This window comes from Hemicordylus capensis, chromosome 4, assembly GCF_027244095.1.
Source record: "Hemicordylus capensis ecotype Gifberg chromosome 4, rHemCap1.1.pri, whole genome shotgun sequence".
NCBI lineage: Eukaryota > Metazoa > Chordata > Lepidosauria > Squamata > Cordylidae > Hemicordylus > Hemicordylus capensis.
This window is the reverse complement of record NC_069660.1, coordinates 216,878,673-216,895,332: the sequence shown is the minus strand read 5'-3', so window position 1 is coordinate 216,895,332 and position 16,660 is coordinate 216,878,673. Positions and strand designations below refer to the sequence as shown.

Genomic DNA, 16,660 nt, shown 5'->3' with positions numbered 1-16,660 from the left:
GACACAGGTGGATTCATACAAAAGTTGTTTACTTCCTTATGAATTCTATTTTCCTACAGGGATTCCTATGCAGCTGAATTTCTATACAAGGGTGATCCAAGGAGAAGCTGCCTGCCTCTTTGGCGTAAACTGCTGGGAGCGTGGGGAAGCATCTCTGTGAAAAATAGCCTAACCACACCTTGGCATCTGATCCAATGGGGTGAAGCATCAAAAGTTGTAGCTAGCTGCCACAGCTCTCAAACATCCCTCTCTTCAAGTCTACCAAGAGTCCCAGGTACTGCAAGTATGACCATAGAGAATTTGTGATTAACAGCAGTCAAGGTAGGGCTCTTTGACTTGTTTTTAAACAGAAAACAATACACAGACTGATCTTCACTGTCTGGACACAGGAGAAGGAGACTAACCACATGAGCCCCCTTATAAATCACACACCAGACCAGTATTCCTTAGTTGTGTTGGCTCTACTGGATTGGTTGGGAAAATTTGACCTTGCCATACAGCCAACAGCTGGAAAGTCAAGACAGGAAGATTTACCTGTGCCAATTTATTTGCTACTAACCACACCACCTCTTGTCATCCTCACTATTACAGTTCATTCCAGGACCAGAAGCATGGTTAATGCGCATTGCTTACCAGATCCTCAGGCATGGAGCATTGGTCTGAGCCTTCCACCTGCAGCAAAACATAACATTTTATGATGTCCTATTGCCATTGCTTAGAATGCTTTCTTAAAAGGTAGAAAGATGGTACAGAAAACAAACAAAACAAAAGCAGAGAAACATGACTAACATCTCTCACAAACACATCTCACACCCATCTTGCAAACACTGCATGGGGCACTAAGCCTCCAGGTTTTCCAAGCCCCACCCCACCTGTATTATTCTGATGGGCTACATGCAACCTGGACTGCCAAACTGATCAGAGCCTAATTCCAAAGCATGTTTTTTTTTAGGTAGCCAACTTATTTCATATAAGCCATTTAGGTATCTCAGTCAGATCACTATTCCAAAATAACACAGAGCTCCAACACTAACACATTTTAATGTTCTCCATACTGGAGAGTTGAAAGGGAAATACAATAACCTGCTGTATGCTGAGCATCTTTGTCTTTATAGTTCAGGTGCCACAGAAACATCAGCCCATGTACTACTTTACTGTAACTTTTACATTTATTTATTTCATTGCAAATATTTGCCATGTAGTGACTTCTTCTTCTATGTGATGGTGGGCTTGAAGTTAACATTAGTGGGGTAGCAGGAGATAATATGATTGTTATTAGTTATCAGTTTAATTTAAAAAACATATAAATTAATGGGTTAGATCAGTTTATTTAGACAAATGTGGATAATTTGTAATTTGATATCCATCTTCAAACTGTAATATACGTAGAGTTGCTTCCTTGGCTAAGTTTCCAACTATGACAACATATTATTTGACATGCATGGAATTTGTTATTAATCTGCTGTGTTATATGATCTCTGGTCAGTGACCATAACAAAGGATGATGATGAACAACAACAACAACAATACTACCAGCATTTTCAGTAAGTCTTGGTGTTTAAGGTACCTTGGTGGAATTATTCAGTTTCGTGCCACAGCGGTATGTTTTGGCAATTTGTGAGGTAAGCTGGATTTCCTTTGTCAGCTGACGCCATTTTCCACACTCTGGCTTTGTACACTGCACCTGGAGTGGGGGGCGAGTTCAGAAAATGGTGGTTTTTCTAATATATCAAGAAGCAAAGGCACGCTAGTTACAAAGTGTACAGAGAGACATGGGGCTCTCAAACGATCAGGAGGACTTCTTTAAGAAGGCAAGGGCAGCTGCCAGGAGAGGACATCTCTAAAATGGGGGGAGAGAACACCCTCAAAACAACAAATATTCATACTGTATACCGCTTTTCAACAAATGTTTCCAAAGCGGTTTACACAGATATAAATAAATGAATAAATAATTTTTTTTAATGGATCCTTGTTCCCAAAGGGTTCACAATCTAAAAAATAAACATAGAACAGACACCAGCAATAGCCACTGGAGGGATGCTGTGCTGGGGATGGATAGGGCCAATTGCTCTCTCCCTGCTAAATAAAGAGAATCACCACTTTAAAGGTGCCTCTTTGCTCAGTTAACTAAACCTTTTCCATTAAGCTTGTGAAAGGGGTTCTCTTGAGCTGACCATGACACTTACTCTCCCCATTATCTCTTCTTTAGAGTAGATCTGAACCAGTTATTTTGGTTGTTTGTTTTAAAAGATATAGGTGCAGACTGTACCAAAGGTAGATGCAGACTGCACTTCATCCTTGATCACCCACTTCATCCATGATTACTCCTCTCCTTTCTGGCTTCTTCATAGGAAAATTAAAGTAGTACTAACTTTTAAGTCCTTACCCAGTAAGGGAGCTGCTGATCCGCCATAAAGGCTTTAGGGCTGGGTTCGCTTTTTCCGTTACTAGTCCAAATTCTTTTCCAGGCAGTATATTTTTCATAGCCATCCTTATGACTAAGAGGTATGACAAAGTAAATGGTAAGTAGAGGGAATGAATGGACCTGCTTCAGTGTATTTTAATATTAACATTTAGTCCAAACATGGAACACTAAGAAAAAGAAGTAGGCATTAAGAAACAAGTTGCTAATCAAGATACTGTTCTAAATAAGCAGAGGTTGTAAGGAAGAACAGAGGAAATATATATGTTTTTAAAATTTTGTTTCATCTAGTAACTTGGAAAACATATTCTGTCTATGTTAAATCCAGGGATGTATTTGCATGGGAGATATGGCTCTCCTAATCAACACAACAATTTCAGTACTGGGATAGCATCTGTCCACACAAACTTGGTCTTCCAGGGCAGCCAGGTTTTAGTAGACAGCCTATGTACTACGAAACCATTTGCACATCCTACTGGTGTTGCACACTTTCTAACCGAGAGCATGCTGTGATATTGTTTACAATTGGCAGCATAGCGTATTAGTTATCTTGGAAATGTGGTTACTCCACTATTTCTGGCTTCCTAAAAGATATACTTGCTAGAGAATGCAGTTTTTAAAAAAACTTAAGACACTTATTACCTTTGAAATATAAAGTTATTGCACAAGAGCGTATTTTTAATCAATGTTTGTTTTATTATGGCTTCTAAAATAAACAGACACAAGAACAGATTTCCAGCCATCATCATTCTTTATATTTCTATTGCTCCCTGCTTCTAACGAGTTCAGGACAGTGTGCAAAGTTCTCTTCCCCCACCCCCATTTATTCTCATAACAACTCTATGAGGTAGCTTAGGTGGAGAGAAAGTGAATGACCCAAGATCATCCAGCGTGCTTCACATCTGAGTGGGGATATGAACCTGACTTTCCCCACTCCTAGTCCAATACTCTAACCACTATACCAGATGGGCATTTATCAGTGGCGAATTTTAGTTGATTCAGTCCCCTGCCATTTATACACCATTATAAATACAGGTCTGTCACTTCAAGTCTCCCCTGAAAATCAGAAGGGACACTAAATCACAAAATTATATGCATTCAACAGAAAGAGTCTTACATATCTTCTTTTTAAAAATACATTATGATTAAAATTTGGCATTAAATTTCTTGTACACATCTTGTAAACAAAAAACCATAGCGGTGTAAGGCTTAAGAGTACCTTCTGTAGTAATGATCAAAACACTCATTACAGAAATGTTCCCCACAGGAGAGATGATACCATCTTGATGTATACCCATTTTTAGCACATCTAGGACACAAGAAAACAAATCTGAAAATTCAAAGAATTATATGCTTTGTTCTATACATTGAAAATTTATTAGAACATCATAGAGGTAGAGTAGTCTAAAAGTGCTACTTATTTATATCTAACCCTGAATTAAATGTAGGAATGGCACTCATCTAATATATATTTATGCAAGGCTTCATAATAACATAGCTCCATTTTTACTTGTATTTTCGCCCCTTTCTGATTAAACTTTAAAAAAAATAAATCTGTCCAGATGCTTATTACAAAACTAGAGGGCTGTATACTTAATTACAATGCATGCTTAGGTATGTCTACTCAGAAGTAAAACTCAATGAGTTCAGCTGGACTTATGTCCAAGTAAGTGTATATAGGCTTGCAGCATTTGTTTGATAATAGGCAAGTTACATTTCTGATCTTTCTTCATTGGGGAATTGATAAATGGAGAACTGTAAGAGGAAATGGCAGTGCAGTAACTGTTTCCTGTTAGTCTGTGTCCACCCAATTAGCAAAAGAGGTTTCATTTGGCTTGAAATCTTGTTCAGTTTTTAAGCTGGCTTATTCTTGAGAGCTAGTATTATGCTTTTTCTCCTATCCATATTTTGAGGACATATTGTGGTTTGTGAATATACATTCCAAATTCATTTGGTAACTATGTCATTCCAGTTTTGCAGCTGTTTCATGCAGTTATATGCTGACCTGTAATAGAAGGACTCCATAATTGCTTGAACAAAAGCATTATTTAATGAGAGAATTGAGGGCGTGCTGCTGCCAACAGATCAGAACAAGCAGCCTAGTTGAGTGTTCCCTTCAAACTGTTTCTTCTTGCAACTCCAGCTCCTGTCTCTAAATCTCACGGAGATGCCTGCAAATAGTACTCTCTTTTTTGGTAGTCTACACTCTCTACTCATTATGTTTGAAGTGGCAACAGGGCTGTATGTATGTGATTTCTTTGCGAGCACAGAAAACTGTAAAAATGCGGTATTGGGTACAAATGCAGCTCCATTATTTTTTTTAAAAACAGAGTGTTTCTGGTCCTTTAGTGTGCTGAAGGTGTACTTGGAAGCATGTGGCCAGTACCTGTTGACATTTCAAAAGCCAGAGGACAACTAAATGAACAAGATTTCTAGTGTTTTAGGGCACGGCATTCACAAGACCTTGTTCACCGTTCACAGAGTTGAGACATTCACAATTTTAGTTCAACTCCCCAAAATCCAATGAAGAGAGTCAACCTGTGTTTACTGTCCTCCACTAAAAGTGATCATTAACAAACTGAAACAGGATCTGCTGAGGTGAAGATCACTTGCTGAAAGTGGGAACTCAGAAAGGAAAAGAGAACCCCTGACCTTTCAGCAGCACTTGCAAAGCAAACTGGACATGTCGCAGTACATCCTGCTTTTTCACACTTTCGATACTTCTTCTCTGATGCATCTTCATCATCCTCCACTGTTTCAGCAGCTTTCTTCCTTACCTAACAGAATACAACAATGTGACTAAAGAGTCACAACAGTTCTAAAGCTATACCATTATATGCTAACAGCAGTCTATGTTTTTCATCATTACAGCAGCATACAGAAATAACTGGTATTTTGTTGAGGCACTGTGGTACAAAACTACTTCTGTAGGCAGTTAATAAATCCTTTAAAATATTTTTTAAAATAAAATAAAGATAAGAAAACATTTTAAGTAGCATATCTTTAAAATAACTTTCTTATTAAAAGAAATGTATGCATGTATTGTTCACACCAAAATATGGAAAAGATAATTGAGATAAAAGTAGAGCCACAACTAGCTCTTAGTTGCAACAGTTCAAAAACCACTGTATGAGCTTTATTTATGCAGATCTTGGGAGCAGCCCCCTACACATTAAGGTCCAAAGCGCTCATTCTAGAAACCATAAGGGTTCTCCATTTCCTCCATGATGATACACATCTTCAGTGGCAATGCAGTAACATCAAATTATTAGAATCTAAGCCAGATAAATTCTATTGACTTAGTATGAAAGTCTACATATCTTCATTACTCCTTGCCTTTCACCAAATAACAAAAATGTTTCGTTTCAATAAATATTTGATTCACAGAAATAGTCTCAATCTACTGCTTTGTTATTTTAACTGTCATTTTAATTATAATGTTAAAGATTATTTTTATGTTGTAAAATAGCCCGAAAGTCCCTGGACTGAAAGACAGGGTTTAAAAAAAAAAAAAAAAAAACCCCGCTTATCACACACATATTATATGAAATTATTTATATAGAGAGCTGCCATTATACGGGATTTGGCAAACTTGCAATTAGATTATTAAAGTCCTAATTCTTTCTCTCGTTCTCAGTCCTAATTCTTTCAACTTCTCTCTCTCTCTCTCTCTCTCTCTCTCTCTCTCTCTCTCTCTCTCTCAAACCTCTCCTCATTGTCACAGGTTGAGGCAGTGGAAAAAGGAGCTTTCTATCAGCTTCAGCTGATATGCCAGCTGTGTCAGTTTCCTGAGAAAAACAACCTCAGAACAGTAGTACACATGCTGGTAAACTCTAGACTTGACTACTGCAATGCACTCTACGGGGGGCTGCCTTTGTATGTAGTTCAGAAACTGCAGTTGGTACAGAATGCGGCAGCCAGGTTGGTCTCTGGGTGATCTCGAAGAGACCATATTACTCTTATATTAAAAGAACTACACTGGATACTAATAAGTTTCTGGGCAAAATGCGTGCTGGTTATCCTCTATAATAAAAGGCTTGGGTGTCCGCCCGTGTCTCTGAGCCCGTCTTTCTCGGCCGTTCTGGGCATGCGCGGAGTGCATGCCCAGAACGTCCGAGGAAGATACGACCGCAGAGACACGGCGGCCATGTTGAAGAGCGCGGCGGGCGAAGAATGGGCTACGGGGAGGGGAGATACGGCAGCGGGGGCCATTTGCTCACACGTGCTGACCGCAGCGGCTTCACTTTCTAAAAGCAAGCAGGGGAACAGCCAGGAGTGAAGCCCCCTTGCGGGGAGCCTACCGCGCTCCCAAGCGGGAACACCTTCTCCTCTCTCAACCTCCGCGGATGCTACGGGCGGTGCTCCCTGCGGGCGCTAGGGGTCTCTGCCTACCTGCCTGGGTCTCTCTGGGGCCCTGGACAGAGCAGCAGCAGCCATTGTGATTTCTGCTCTGCTTGCAGCCTTTCCCGCCGCCGGGAAGAGCAGCCCAACAGCCGGGCGGGCGGACGGGCTGAGCAGCTGGAAGCAGACTCGGCGGCGCCCGGCTGGGGCATGGAGGGGGAGAGCACCACGGCCCTGCTGCCGAGCTTCGTCTTCGGCGCCCTCACCTTCCACCATCTCAGCACCCCCTTGGACACTGTGCGTAAGGCAACCCTCCCCTGGGCTAAGCCTAAGCCCCCGGCACCAACCCGTCTGGCTAGAGACCCCTGAGCGTGCGCAGAGTGCCTCTCCCTCACCTTCACATGCCCTGAGGTTGAGAGTGGAGAAGGGGTTCCCGCTTGGGAGCGCGGTAGGCTCCCCGCAGGGGGGCTTCACTCCCGGCTGTTCCCCCGCTTGCTTTTAGAAAGTGAAGCCGCTGCGGTCAGCACGTGTGAGCGAATGGCAGGAGAAGATGGCTGGAGTTTGGCGGGGTGGGAGGGGAGGGCACTGTCAGTTCAGAGGAGAAGCCGCTGCAACACCCACCCTCCAGCGCCATGCTGCTGCTTTCTTTTCTCGCTGCATGCCTGCTCATTTCCTCTTGGGCTCCACGTGTCTCCTCTCCTCCTTAGTTAACACAGAGCTCTCCAGTTGGGTACCGTGACAAAACTTCACGCAACACACCACCACGCCTTCTGGAATAAGTCACATTGGAATCAGTGTGACGTCCCCAGAGCCAAGAGCTAGGATTGAGCATTCTTCCATGCCTGTAGTAGGCAATGACTTCGTGTGTGGGGTTTGGGGGGGGGGGTTGACACACACGCAGCATGTGTAAGGAAGGGAATATATGCCCCTCTGAGGTTTAACTGTAGAGGTTCTATTTAAAATTAACTTCCACCTCCTAGCTGAGTAAAGATTGATTCTACAAAACTCTTCTAGCGCCCGTTAATGTAATGGGCTTAATGACTAGGCAGGCTCCGCCGGAGGAACTGTCCCCTTTAGGGACTGCGACCCCTTTCCTGTTAGGGAACCGCTCTGGGGCGAGGAGGCCGCCTTTAAGACCCTCTGGTGGGTGTGGGTAGGAGCAGCAGCCCTGGCTCCCGTTCGAGGTCCCTCCTTCCGGGCTGGCTTAATTTAGTGCCCCCATCCCATATGTACTAGATGGTATGCTTCCGTAGAAAGAGGAGTGGGGAGGGGGAGGGGCAAGAGGGAGTGGGGAGGTGGGAGGTGGAAGAGCAAGAGGGAGTGGGGCAGGGGGGAGGGGGAAGGGCAAGAGGGAGTGGGGTGGGGGGAGGGCAAGAGGGAGTGGGGCAGGAGGCTGACAGGGAGGGGAGGGTGAGAGAGAGGGGTGGGAGGGGGAAGGAGGGCAAGAGAGTGGGGTGGGAAGGAGGTGCAGCCGAGGCAGCGGCGAAGCCGCGGCTTCTGCCAGAGGAGGCGGAGTTAGCTGGCCCCAAAGGTCTACTAGCACCCGTTAATTTAACGGGCTTAAAGTTACTAGTAACCTATAAAGCCCTAAACAGTTTAGGCCCACAGTATTTAAGAGGATGTCTTCTTCACTATGAGTCCCATCACTCACTAAGATAATCCAGAGAGGTTTGTCTGCAGTTGCCACCAGCTCATCTGGTGGCTACACAAGGATGGCCTTCTCTGTTGCTGTCCTGATACTCTGGAATACGCTCCCCACTGAGATAATCTTTGACAACTTTTAAAAAGACTCTAAAGACGCATTTATTCACTCAGGCTTTTTAACTAGACTTGTGGGTTTAAATTGTTTTGAGGTTTTAATTTCTAATTTGTTTTATGTTCCTGTAAACTGCCCAGTGATGGAAGTTGGGGATAGTGTGCAACTATGATAGATAGACAGAGATTATCTATCTATCATATGTGAATGAATGAATTAATGAATGGAGACAGAGAATGAAACAAGTTAACTTTATACCAAATTTCATCATATGTGTGTACACACTTCATTTACAGGTTTACAATGAGGTAAAGTACCTGTCTCCCTGAACTTCTCAAAGGAAGGTTATCAGGAGACTGGTCCACAGCTGGCGTTTTCTTCTTTGTTCGAATCCTCCCAGTTGACATCGTGCTGCAGAATGAAAACCAGGAGGAAGTTCGTTTATTTATTTATTTATTTATTTATTATTAAAACTTTTATACCGCCCTTCCAAAAGGCTCAGGGCGGTTTACATTAAAACACCATTAAAATCAATTAATAATTAAAACAAAAATTATAAAGCATAAAAAATAATTAACAATTGAAAACATCGTAAAACAACAATTAAATAATCAGAAGAATTTAAAAACAAGTTTTAAAAAGCGGAGAAACCCTGGTTGTAGAGATGTGTTTTCAGGTGTTTTTTGAAAAATGCCAGAGATAGGGAGAATCATATCTCAGCAGAGAGCGCATTCCACAATCGCGGGGCAGCAGCCGAGAAGGCCTGTCTCTGTGTAGCCACCAAACGAGTTGGCGGCAACTGGAGACGGACCTCCTCAAGTGACCTCAATAGGCGGTGGGGATCATAGTGGAGAAGACGCTCTCTTAAATACCCAGGGCCTAAGCCGTTTAGGGCTTTATAAGTTATAACTAGCACTTTGTATTTTGCCCGGAAAACTACTGGCAGCCAGTGTAACTCCATCAACAAAGGAGTAATGTGGTCTCTCCGAGATGACACATAGACCAACCTGGCTGCCGCATTCTGAACCAACTGAAGTTTCCGGACTACGTACAAAGGCAGCCCCACGTAGAGCACATTACAGAAGTCAAGTCTGGAGGTTACCAACAAATGTACCACTGTTTTGAGGTCACTGATCTCGAGAAACGGGCGCAGCTGGCGTATCAGCCAGAGCTGATAAAAAGCACCCCTGGCCACCGTCTCAACCTGAGAAACCAAGGAGAGACATTGATCCAGAAGTACTCCCAGACTACGAACCTGTTCCTTTTGGGGAAGTGTGACCCCGTCTAGAACAGGCAGATCAAAATCGTCTCTAGAGTTCCGACACCGCACAATAAGGAACTCCGTCTTATCTGGATTCAGCTTCAGTTTATTCTCCCTCATCCAGCCCATTACTGCTTCCAGGCAAGCATTTAGGGAAGTTATGCCAACTCCTGAAGAAGTTGACATGGAGAAGTTGATCTGGGTGTCATCAGCATACTGGTAACACCCAGCTCCAAATCCCCTGATGATCTCTCCCAGTGGTTTCATGTAGATGTTAAAAAGCATTGGAGAAAGTATGGAGCCTTGGGGGACACCATACTTAAGCTCAGATTTTGAAGAGCAACAATCTCCAACTGACACCATCTGGAATCTGTCCGAGAGGTAGGAGCGGAACCACTGTAAAACAGTGCCTCCCACCCCCAACACTCTCAGACGTTCCAGAAGGATACTATGGTCAATAGTATCGAAAGCCGCCGAGAGATCCAAGAGGACCAACAGAGTCACACTTCCTCTGTCCATTGCCAATTGGAGATCATCCATCAGGCCGACCAAGGCAGTCTCCACCACATAGCCCGCTCAAAAGCCAGTTTGAAATGGGTCCAGATAGTCAGTTTCCTCCAAGACCGCCTGGAGCTGAGAGGCTACCACCCTCTCAATTACCTTGCGCAGCCATGGGAGATTGGAAACAGGCCTATAATTGCTCAACTCTGAGGGATCTAACGCAGGCTTCTTTAGAAGAGGTCTAATAATTGCCTCCTTAAGACAAGGAGGCATCCCGCCCTCCCTCAGAGAAGCATTTATGATTTCTACCAGGCTGCCTACAACAGCCTCCCCACTAGAAAGAACAAGCCATGTTGGACAAGGGTCAAGAGGACAAGTGGTAGGCCTCACTGCTCCAAGCAGCTTGTCCACATCCTCAGGAGTCACAAACTGAAACCGATCAAGTCGAATCACATAAGAGGAGTTGTTGGACACCTCCAGTTCAGACATCAAATTAATTGTGGAGTCTCCATCTAAGTCGGCCCGAATCCGAGAGATTTTGTCCGTGAAAAATTCATTAAACACACCACAGCGGGTAACTGATGCTTCCAAATTCTGGTTCAAGGGAGAGGGGGCAGATACTAGTCCCCTCACAACCCTGAACAACTCCGCCAGACGTGAACTCGCAGAGGCAAAACGGGCAGAAAAGAACCGCTTCTTTGCCACACGTATCGCCTGAGCATAGATCTTTAAATGTGCTCCATGTCGTAATCTGTCAGATTTGAGTCGAGTTTTTCTCCACTTGCGCTCCAGTCACCTACCTTGCCGCTTCAGCCCCCGTAGATCTTCCGTAAACCAGGGGGCCAATTTTGAAGCAGGTCGGAGGGGACGCTTAGGAGCAATTGTGTCTACTGCCCTGGTGAGCAGGTTGTTCCAATTCTCAACCAGGGCATCAACAGGATCACCAGCAGAGCCAACATTAAATCCCTCCAAGGCTTCTTGGAATCCTACTGGATCCAGTAACCTCTTTGGGCGGACCATTCTAATAGGCCCCTCGCCCCTGCGAAAGTGGAAAGTGGTTGTAAGCCTAACCTTAACCAGATGGTGGTCCGTCCATGACAATGGGGAGATCGTAGGAGTCCCCACCCACGGAACACCACCCTGATCAGAATAAAAGACCAAATCAAGCGTGTGACCTGCAATATGCGTCGACCCAGAGACCGCTTGGGATAGGCCCATAGTCATCATGGCCACTATGAACTCCTGAGCTGCCCGGACAAACTGGTCCCAAAATGAACATTGAAGTCCCGCAGCACCAAAAGTCTGGGAGACTCCAACGCAAGTTCCATGACCAAGTCCGTGAGCTCAGTAAGGGATTCCATTGGGCAGCGGGGCGATCGGTACACCAACAGAAGTCCCAATCTATCCCTGGTCACCAAACTCAAGTACACACATTCAGTATGGTCCGATACCCTGACAGGGACCCTGGTAAGGGAGATGTTATCCTTATAGACTACAGCCATTCCACCTCCCCGCCCACGTCCCCTCACCTGCTCCTCTACAGAATATCCTGGAGGGAGAAGCTGGGACCAAACTGGGCCACTAGCCTCCCCCAACCAAGTCTCAGTAATACACATCAGGTCGGCCCCTTCATCCATGATCAAATCATGGATGAGTTCAGATTTATTTTGGACCGACAGGCATTGCAGAGGAGCAAGGTAAGGTTATGTGGGATGTTGGCTGTGCTCCCTGAGGTCAAAGAGCTGGCAGGACAGCCGGAAAGGGGGACAGCTATTAGATTTCTGACCACCCTTCCCCTAGAACAGCCTTCTGACCTGCCAACATTTCTTCTTCTATTCCCCACCACCACCGGAATAGCTGCCCCACATTCAACAAAGTTAGTTTGTACATTCTGGTGTAGAGTGCAGCCTCTGTCCTAATGAGCCTTCCCAAACTAGGATAAAAGCCCTTCAGCTTTCCCCATGATAAACACTCTAACACTGCACAGACCAGCAGCTTTGCTGACTGCACCAGCTTTTATCCTAGATTGAGAACGGACTATAAGAAAAAAAATAAAGGAGTCAGTGGGGTTAGACTCCATGGAGCTACAGTATACAGGGAATGCATGGCAGCAAAGTTATCATGGAAAATAAAGAATGCCCTACACACACAGGCAGCCAGCGGTTAAATTCTGAAGGACTCTTGGTTTGTAAGATCTTTAGAGAGGCAACAGGTAGCAAAGACAAGAAAGAGAAAGAAAAGGGAGAAGGGCCTGAAAGGAAGAAATATACCAACAGTAATAATGATCTTTAAATAACTCATACCAGTCCAAGAACTGTGAATAATCTAGGTCATATTTTAGCTACGATTCTAGTTGCTAGAACTGATTATACACTAGTACATGTTGTAGCACATAAATAACAATAACTTCATAATAATCACCCTCACAGCATCAGTACATCATAAGCGCGTTAGCAAATTCCCCTGCAGTTTCAACATATCTTTCCAATGCTGCATCTATCCCAACAAGCAGCATGCTTCCAAGAATGCTTTTCAAATATGGGGGCGGGGGGGGGGGATAAACCACTTTGAATTTCAGAAGAGCAGCATTACAATGGATAACATTGACTAATACTCAGAGAGAGCTTGCTATGCTGCTCCACAAAGTTGTACTGCCACTATTGGAAAAGGAACCACACAAAGGGTGCCTCTGAGTACCAGTTGCAGGGGAGTAATCGCAGGAGAGAGGGCATGCCCTCAACACCTGTCTGTGGCTTCCAGCGGCATCTGGTGGGCCACTGTGCGAAACAGGACGCTGGACTAGATGGGCCTTGGGCCTGATCCAGCAGGGCTGTTCTTATGTTCTAAATGCTTTCCACTTTGAACATCTATATATTTATTTCTCCTAGGCATACCTGTCGCTAATCCCAAGTGTGGCAGCTCTCGCGAGAGTTCGTGAGCAGCTGCCGATTAGTAACGGGATGGGGGAGAAACCAGGGATGCCGCTGGTGGGCTGGCCACCGGGAGCAGGTGGGAGGGAGGGGGTGGTGGCGGGCTGGCTTTCCAGCCAGACAGCCAGAAACCACGGCCAGGTGAGGCACCGGGAGCAACAGGTGGCGGCAGGCATCATGAATTTGTTTTAATAAAGAGATTTGAAAAACCATATGCTACATCCTTATGCTGGTACAGCAGCATTTACACTAGCACAAGATTCGTCTGAATGCTACCCAATATTTTTATTTAATTTTAATGTTTTTAATGCTACAGTTATATTACTTATATTAATGCTGATGCAAAAGAAGCCAAACAGGAGCACAAAGACCTGGAGAAAAACAGACTACATGATATGAAGCGTACCCCTCTCTCAAAAAGAAGCTATGTGGAATCAGCTAGCCTGAGAGTTTGAGTTCTGCTAGAGCCAGACAAGACTATATACACACAAGATTTACTAAAGATAGCAATTATCACTGAAATGTTATTACTGCTCCTAGGATGGAGTTAATGGTGGTGTTGCAGAAAGAGATAGCATCTGCTAATTCCAAATGGCTTTTACATATTTATCAGTGTGCTTCTAATGTTAGTGGATTAACCATTACTCTGTCCCCACCTGAAGTACAAGGACTCATTTGAAAAGCATAAATGAGGCAGTAACTTTTATTTTGAAATGCATGTCTTTTAAAGAAAATATATTTATGCAAACTGAAAGTGAAAGAAGTCCTTTGAATATGTAAACAGGTCAAAACAATAATATGATCGATATAAAAGATGAATATAAATATGACTTAAGAGTAGTGAACTATTTTGATAATCCATTATTTCCTCCTCCACCGATTTTACTTGTTCCAGTTGTTCTGCTTCCAATTTTAAAACTTTTTAAAAATAGTAAATAAAAACTCAGTAATCTAACCCAACACGGGACATCTGACTCAGGAGGTCAACTCCACCAGTATGCTGAACACAGTCTATTTTATACATGGAGGCAGCCTCTTGAAAAGCTGTCAAGTTGTCTTCTGGTCCATGGGGAGCCCATTATTCTCCTGTCACTGTCCTGCACAGTGAAGCCTGTAGGTCACCGTACACCTAAACATTTGTGGGAAGAAAACTCCCAATTTACATCTGGGCAAACTGATACCTTTAATATATTCTGAGGTACAATCAACAGCACAACACTAATGGAGAACATAAACTTCTTTAGAATACATTTACAAAGTTTGCATGCACAATAAATGCATACAACTTCTTCCATTATCAAGTCACTATTTAAGTGAGTATTCTGGAATCAAATGAAACAATTCAGTGTTGTTCCATTTAAAATGTAGATTGGCTTAGTGAACTGAGGAATTTATATATATTGTATATCCTTACTATGGACAGCTACAGGCTATCAGCTTCACAATAACCCCACAAACTACAGACAGGACAGTGGGCTGTATAATTATGCTAGAAAGAAGATAATTATGTTCACTGGAGTAATTTCCACAGCAGGGAGAGCAGGATTCTGCTCACCTTGGTGTCAAATCACCTTGTTTTCAAATGTCAAATTAACGCCAGTCCAAAGCACTCTGTATTATTACAATCCTGTTCAGAAAAGAAAGAAGCACAGTAAAAGGACATATTATCTTCCCAGTTAAAAATTATTTATCACATGCTCCATATAACATATTGTCATGGTGAGAGAGAGAGTGAGAGTGAGAGAATGTGTCCTTATTGGAAGCTCCCTTTCCTCCACAGGAAGGAGAATACTGCTATGTCCCACTTCAGATTTAGTGCTAAAGCACCAAGTTGGTAATGCAGAAAGCTCCCAAATGGACATAGCCTCACAATATTCACATGTTCTGTTAAATGAATGTACAGTAGAATGCTTCCAGTCTGCACCTTGCACTTGAGGAACGTATAACCAGGTTCATTTTTAAAATCAAAGCATGTACAGTCATTCACACAAAAACATGTACATGTGTACAGACATCTGTATGCACATACAATTTAATGTCTGAATAGGGCTAGAGACTGCAATTGATCCTGACTGGATAGGTAACACATTTCTCTCTGGACCACTTCAGATGAACAAGACTCTGAGCACCAATGTGTGAGCAGCATGCGGTTGTGCCTGGAGTGTGACATTCTGACACCACTGAAGGACGTCTTGATGCGCTGTTAGGGTGTCCTTTTATTGTGAGAGCGGGATATTCATCCAAATTGCTCCTCTGTGTGCGCTCCAAAACTCTGTTTAAACACGGTTTTGGAGCATCTGCAGAGGGTGAGTTCTCTCACAAAATTAAAAGACACCCCAACAGTGCATCAGGATGTCCTTTAGTGAAATCAGGGCAGGCACATTCTCACCATGTCCCTGGCTTCAGCATGCCCTGCCCAGGGACTTTTTAAATTTTTTATAGAGTGGTATACAAATATACTAATTAAAATATAAAATAAAATGTGAGCTGCCTGACGCCTGTCCAAACCAATTCTTTGGAATTCTGTCTGTCTGAATCCCAAAGAGGCAGCTTTCAAAGACGGACTGAAACACTGAAGAGGAACTTGGGCAAATGAGTTTGGGAACTCCTTTCCTAAATAAATATTAAGGGCTCCTCACCACTCTCCCCATAACCAGAAAAAAAGAGTGAATTTAGATGGTCGGGATCCATATGGTAGCCATTTATGGCATTTGTAGCCACCTGGGGAAGTGGTTATCTGTAGCCTTTTATTAGTCTGGGTTTATTTTTAAAAAAGTTTTAATCTGCCTTTCAATCCTAAAACCTGCCCTTCCTTGCAATAAAAATAAATGCAAACATCTAGAACACACTGCCTAATGTCCTAGGACAAATCCCCTCTGTTTTCGGTGCTATAGGGAGGTGGTAGTGCTGGGTATGGACCGATGCAGCAGAATGAGGTGGCAGAATCTGAAGCGGTGGAGTGGTTTGGACCCCCAGACTGAAGGTTTGGAGGAGTACCATTACTGCATATCCCCCCACGTTTTAAAAAAACCCAACAACTCCCTGAAAATTGAAATTTAAATGCCCAGCCAAACTTGCACGTCAAAGATACACCTGGATAGACCAAGGAGGCATAATCTCTTTCAACTCCCAAGTGCTTTGCTCCTCAAATGAGAGGTCTTGGGGCTCCAGCTTACCTAGAAGTCACACCCTCTGGCCCTCCCCCAATGCCAGACTGGTAAAGGCTATTCTAGGGTTTCTCCTTCGACGTGCCTCTTTAGTGATTCGCTTATTTTATCCCACAATAGTGCTCGGAAGACACGCTGCCCTTCGCTCCAAGGCACATGCTCCTGACCATTCCTGGAGGTATGTGGGGCTGTGCCCTGGCACTGAATGGGGCGCAATCCCTGGCTCAAAGAAAGCCATGTTCAAATTCCCCAGAAGCCCCACGACCTGCCCACATGTCCTCC

At 43.8% G+C, this 16,660-nt stretch overlaps 1 protein-coding gene across 6 annotated transcripts in view; it reads right to left on the bottom strand.

Annotated features, from left to right (window-relative positions):
* Window positions 1–16,660, bottom strand: part of KDM1B (lysine demethylase 1B) — a 47,056-nt gene that overhangs the window by 27,102 nt on the left and 3,294 nt on the right. For 5 of the 6 annotated variants that reach the window (XR_008306454.1, XM_053247437.1, XM_053247434.1 and 2 more), the window contains exons 2-7: window positions 8,837–8,930; window positions 5,075–5,199; window positions 3,642–3,731; window positions 2,387–2,498; window positions 1,568–1,684; window positions 634–672 (exon numbers count right to left, since the gene is read on the bottom strand). Coding sequence is in view for 5 of the 6 variants with exons in the window: in XM_053247434.1 (XP_053103409.1) it covers window positions 634–672; window positions 1,568–1,684; window positions 2,387–2,498; window positions 3,642–3,731; window positions 5,075–5,199; window positions 8,837–8,930 (577 nt within the window). In the remaining variant the exon portion in view is untranslated. Of the gene's footprint in view, window positions 1–633; window positions 673–1,567; window positions 1,685–2,386; window positions 2,499–3,641; window positions 3,732–5,074; window positions 5,200–8,836; window positions 8,931–14,766; window positions 14,839–16,660 lie in introns of all 6 variants that reach the window. The other variant, XM_053247436.1, reaches the window with a different exon arrangement.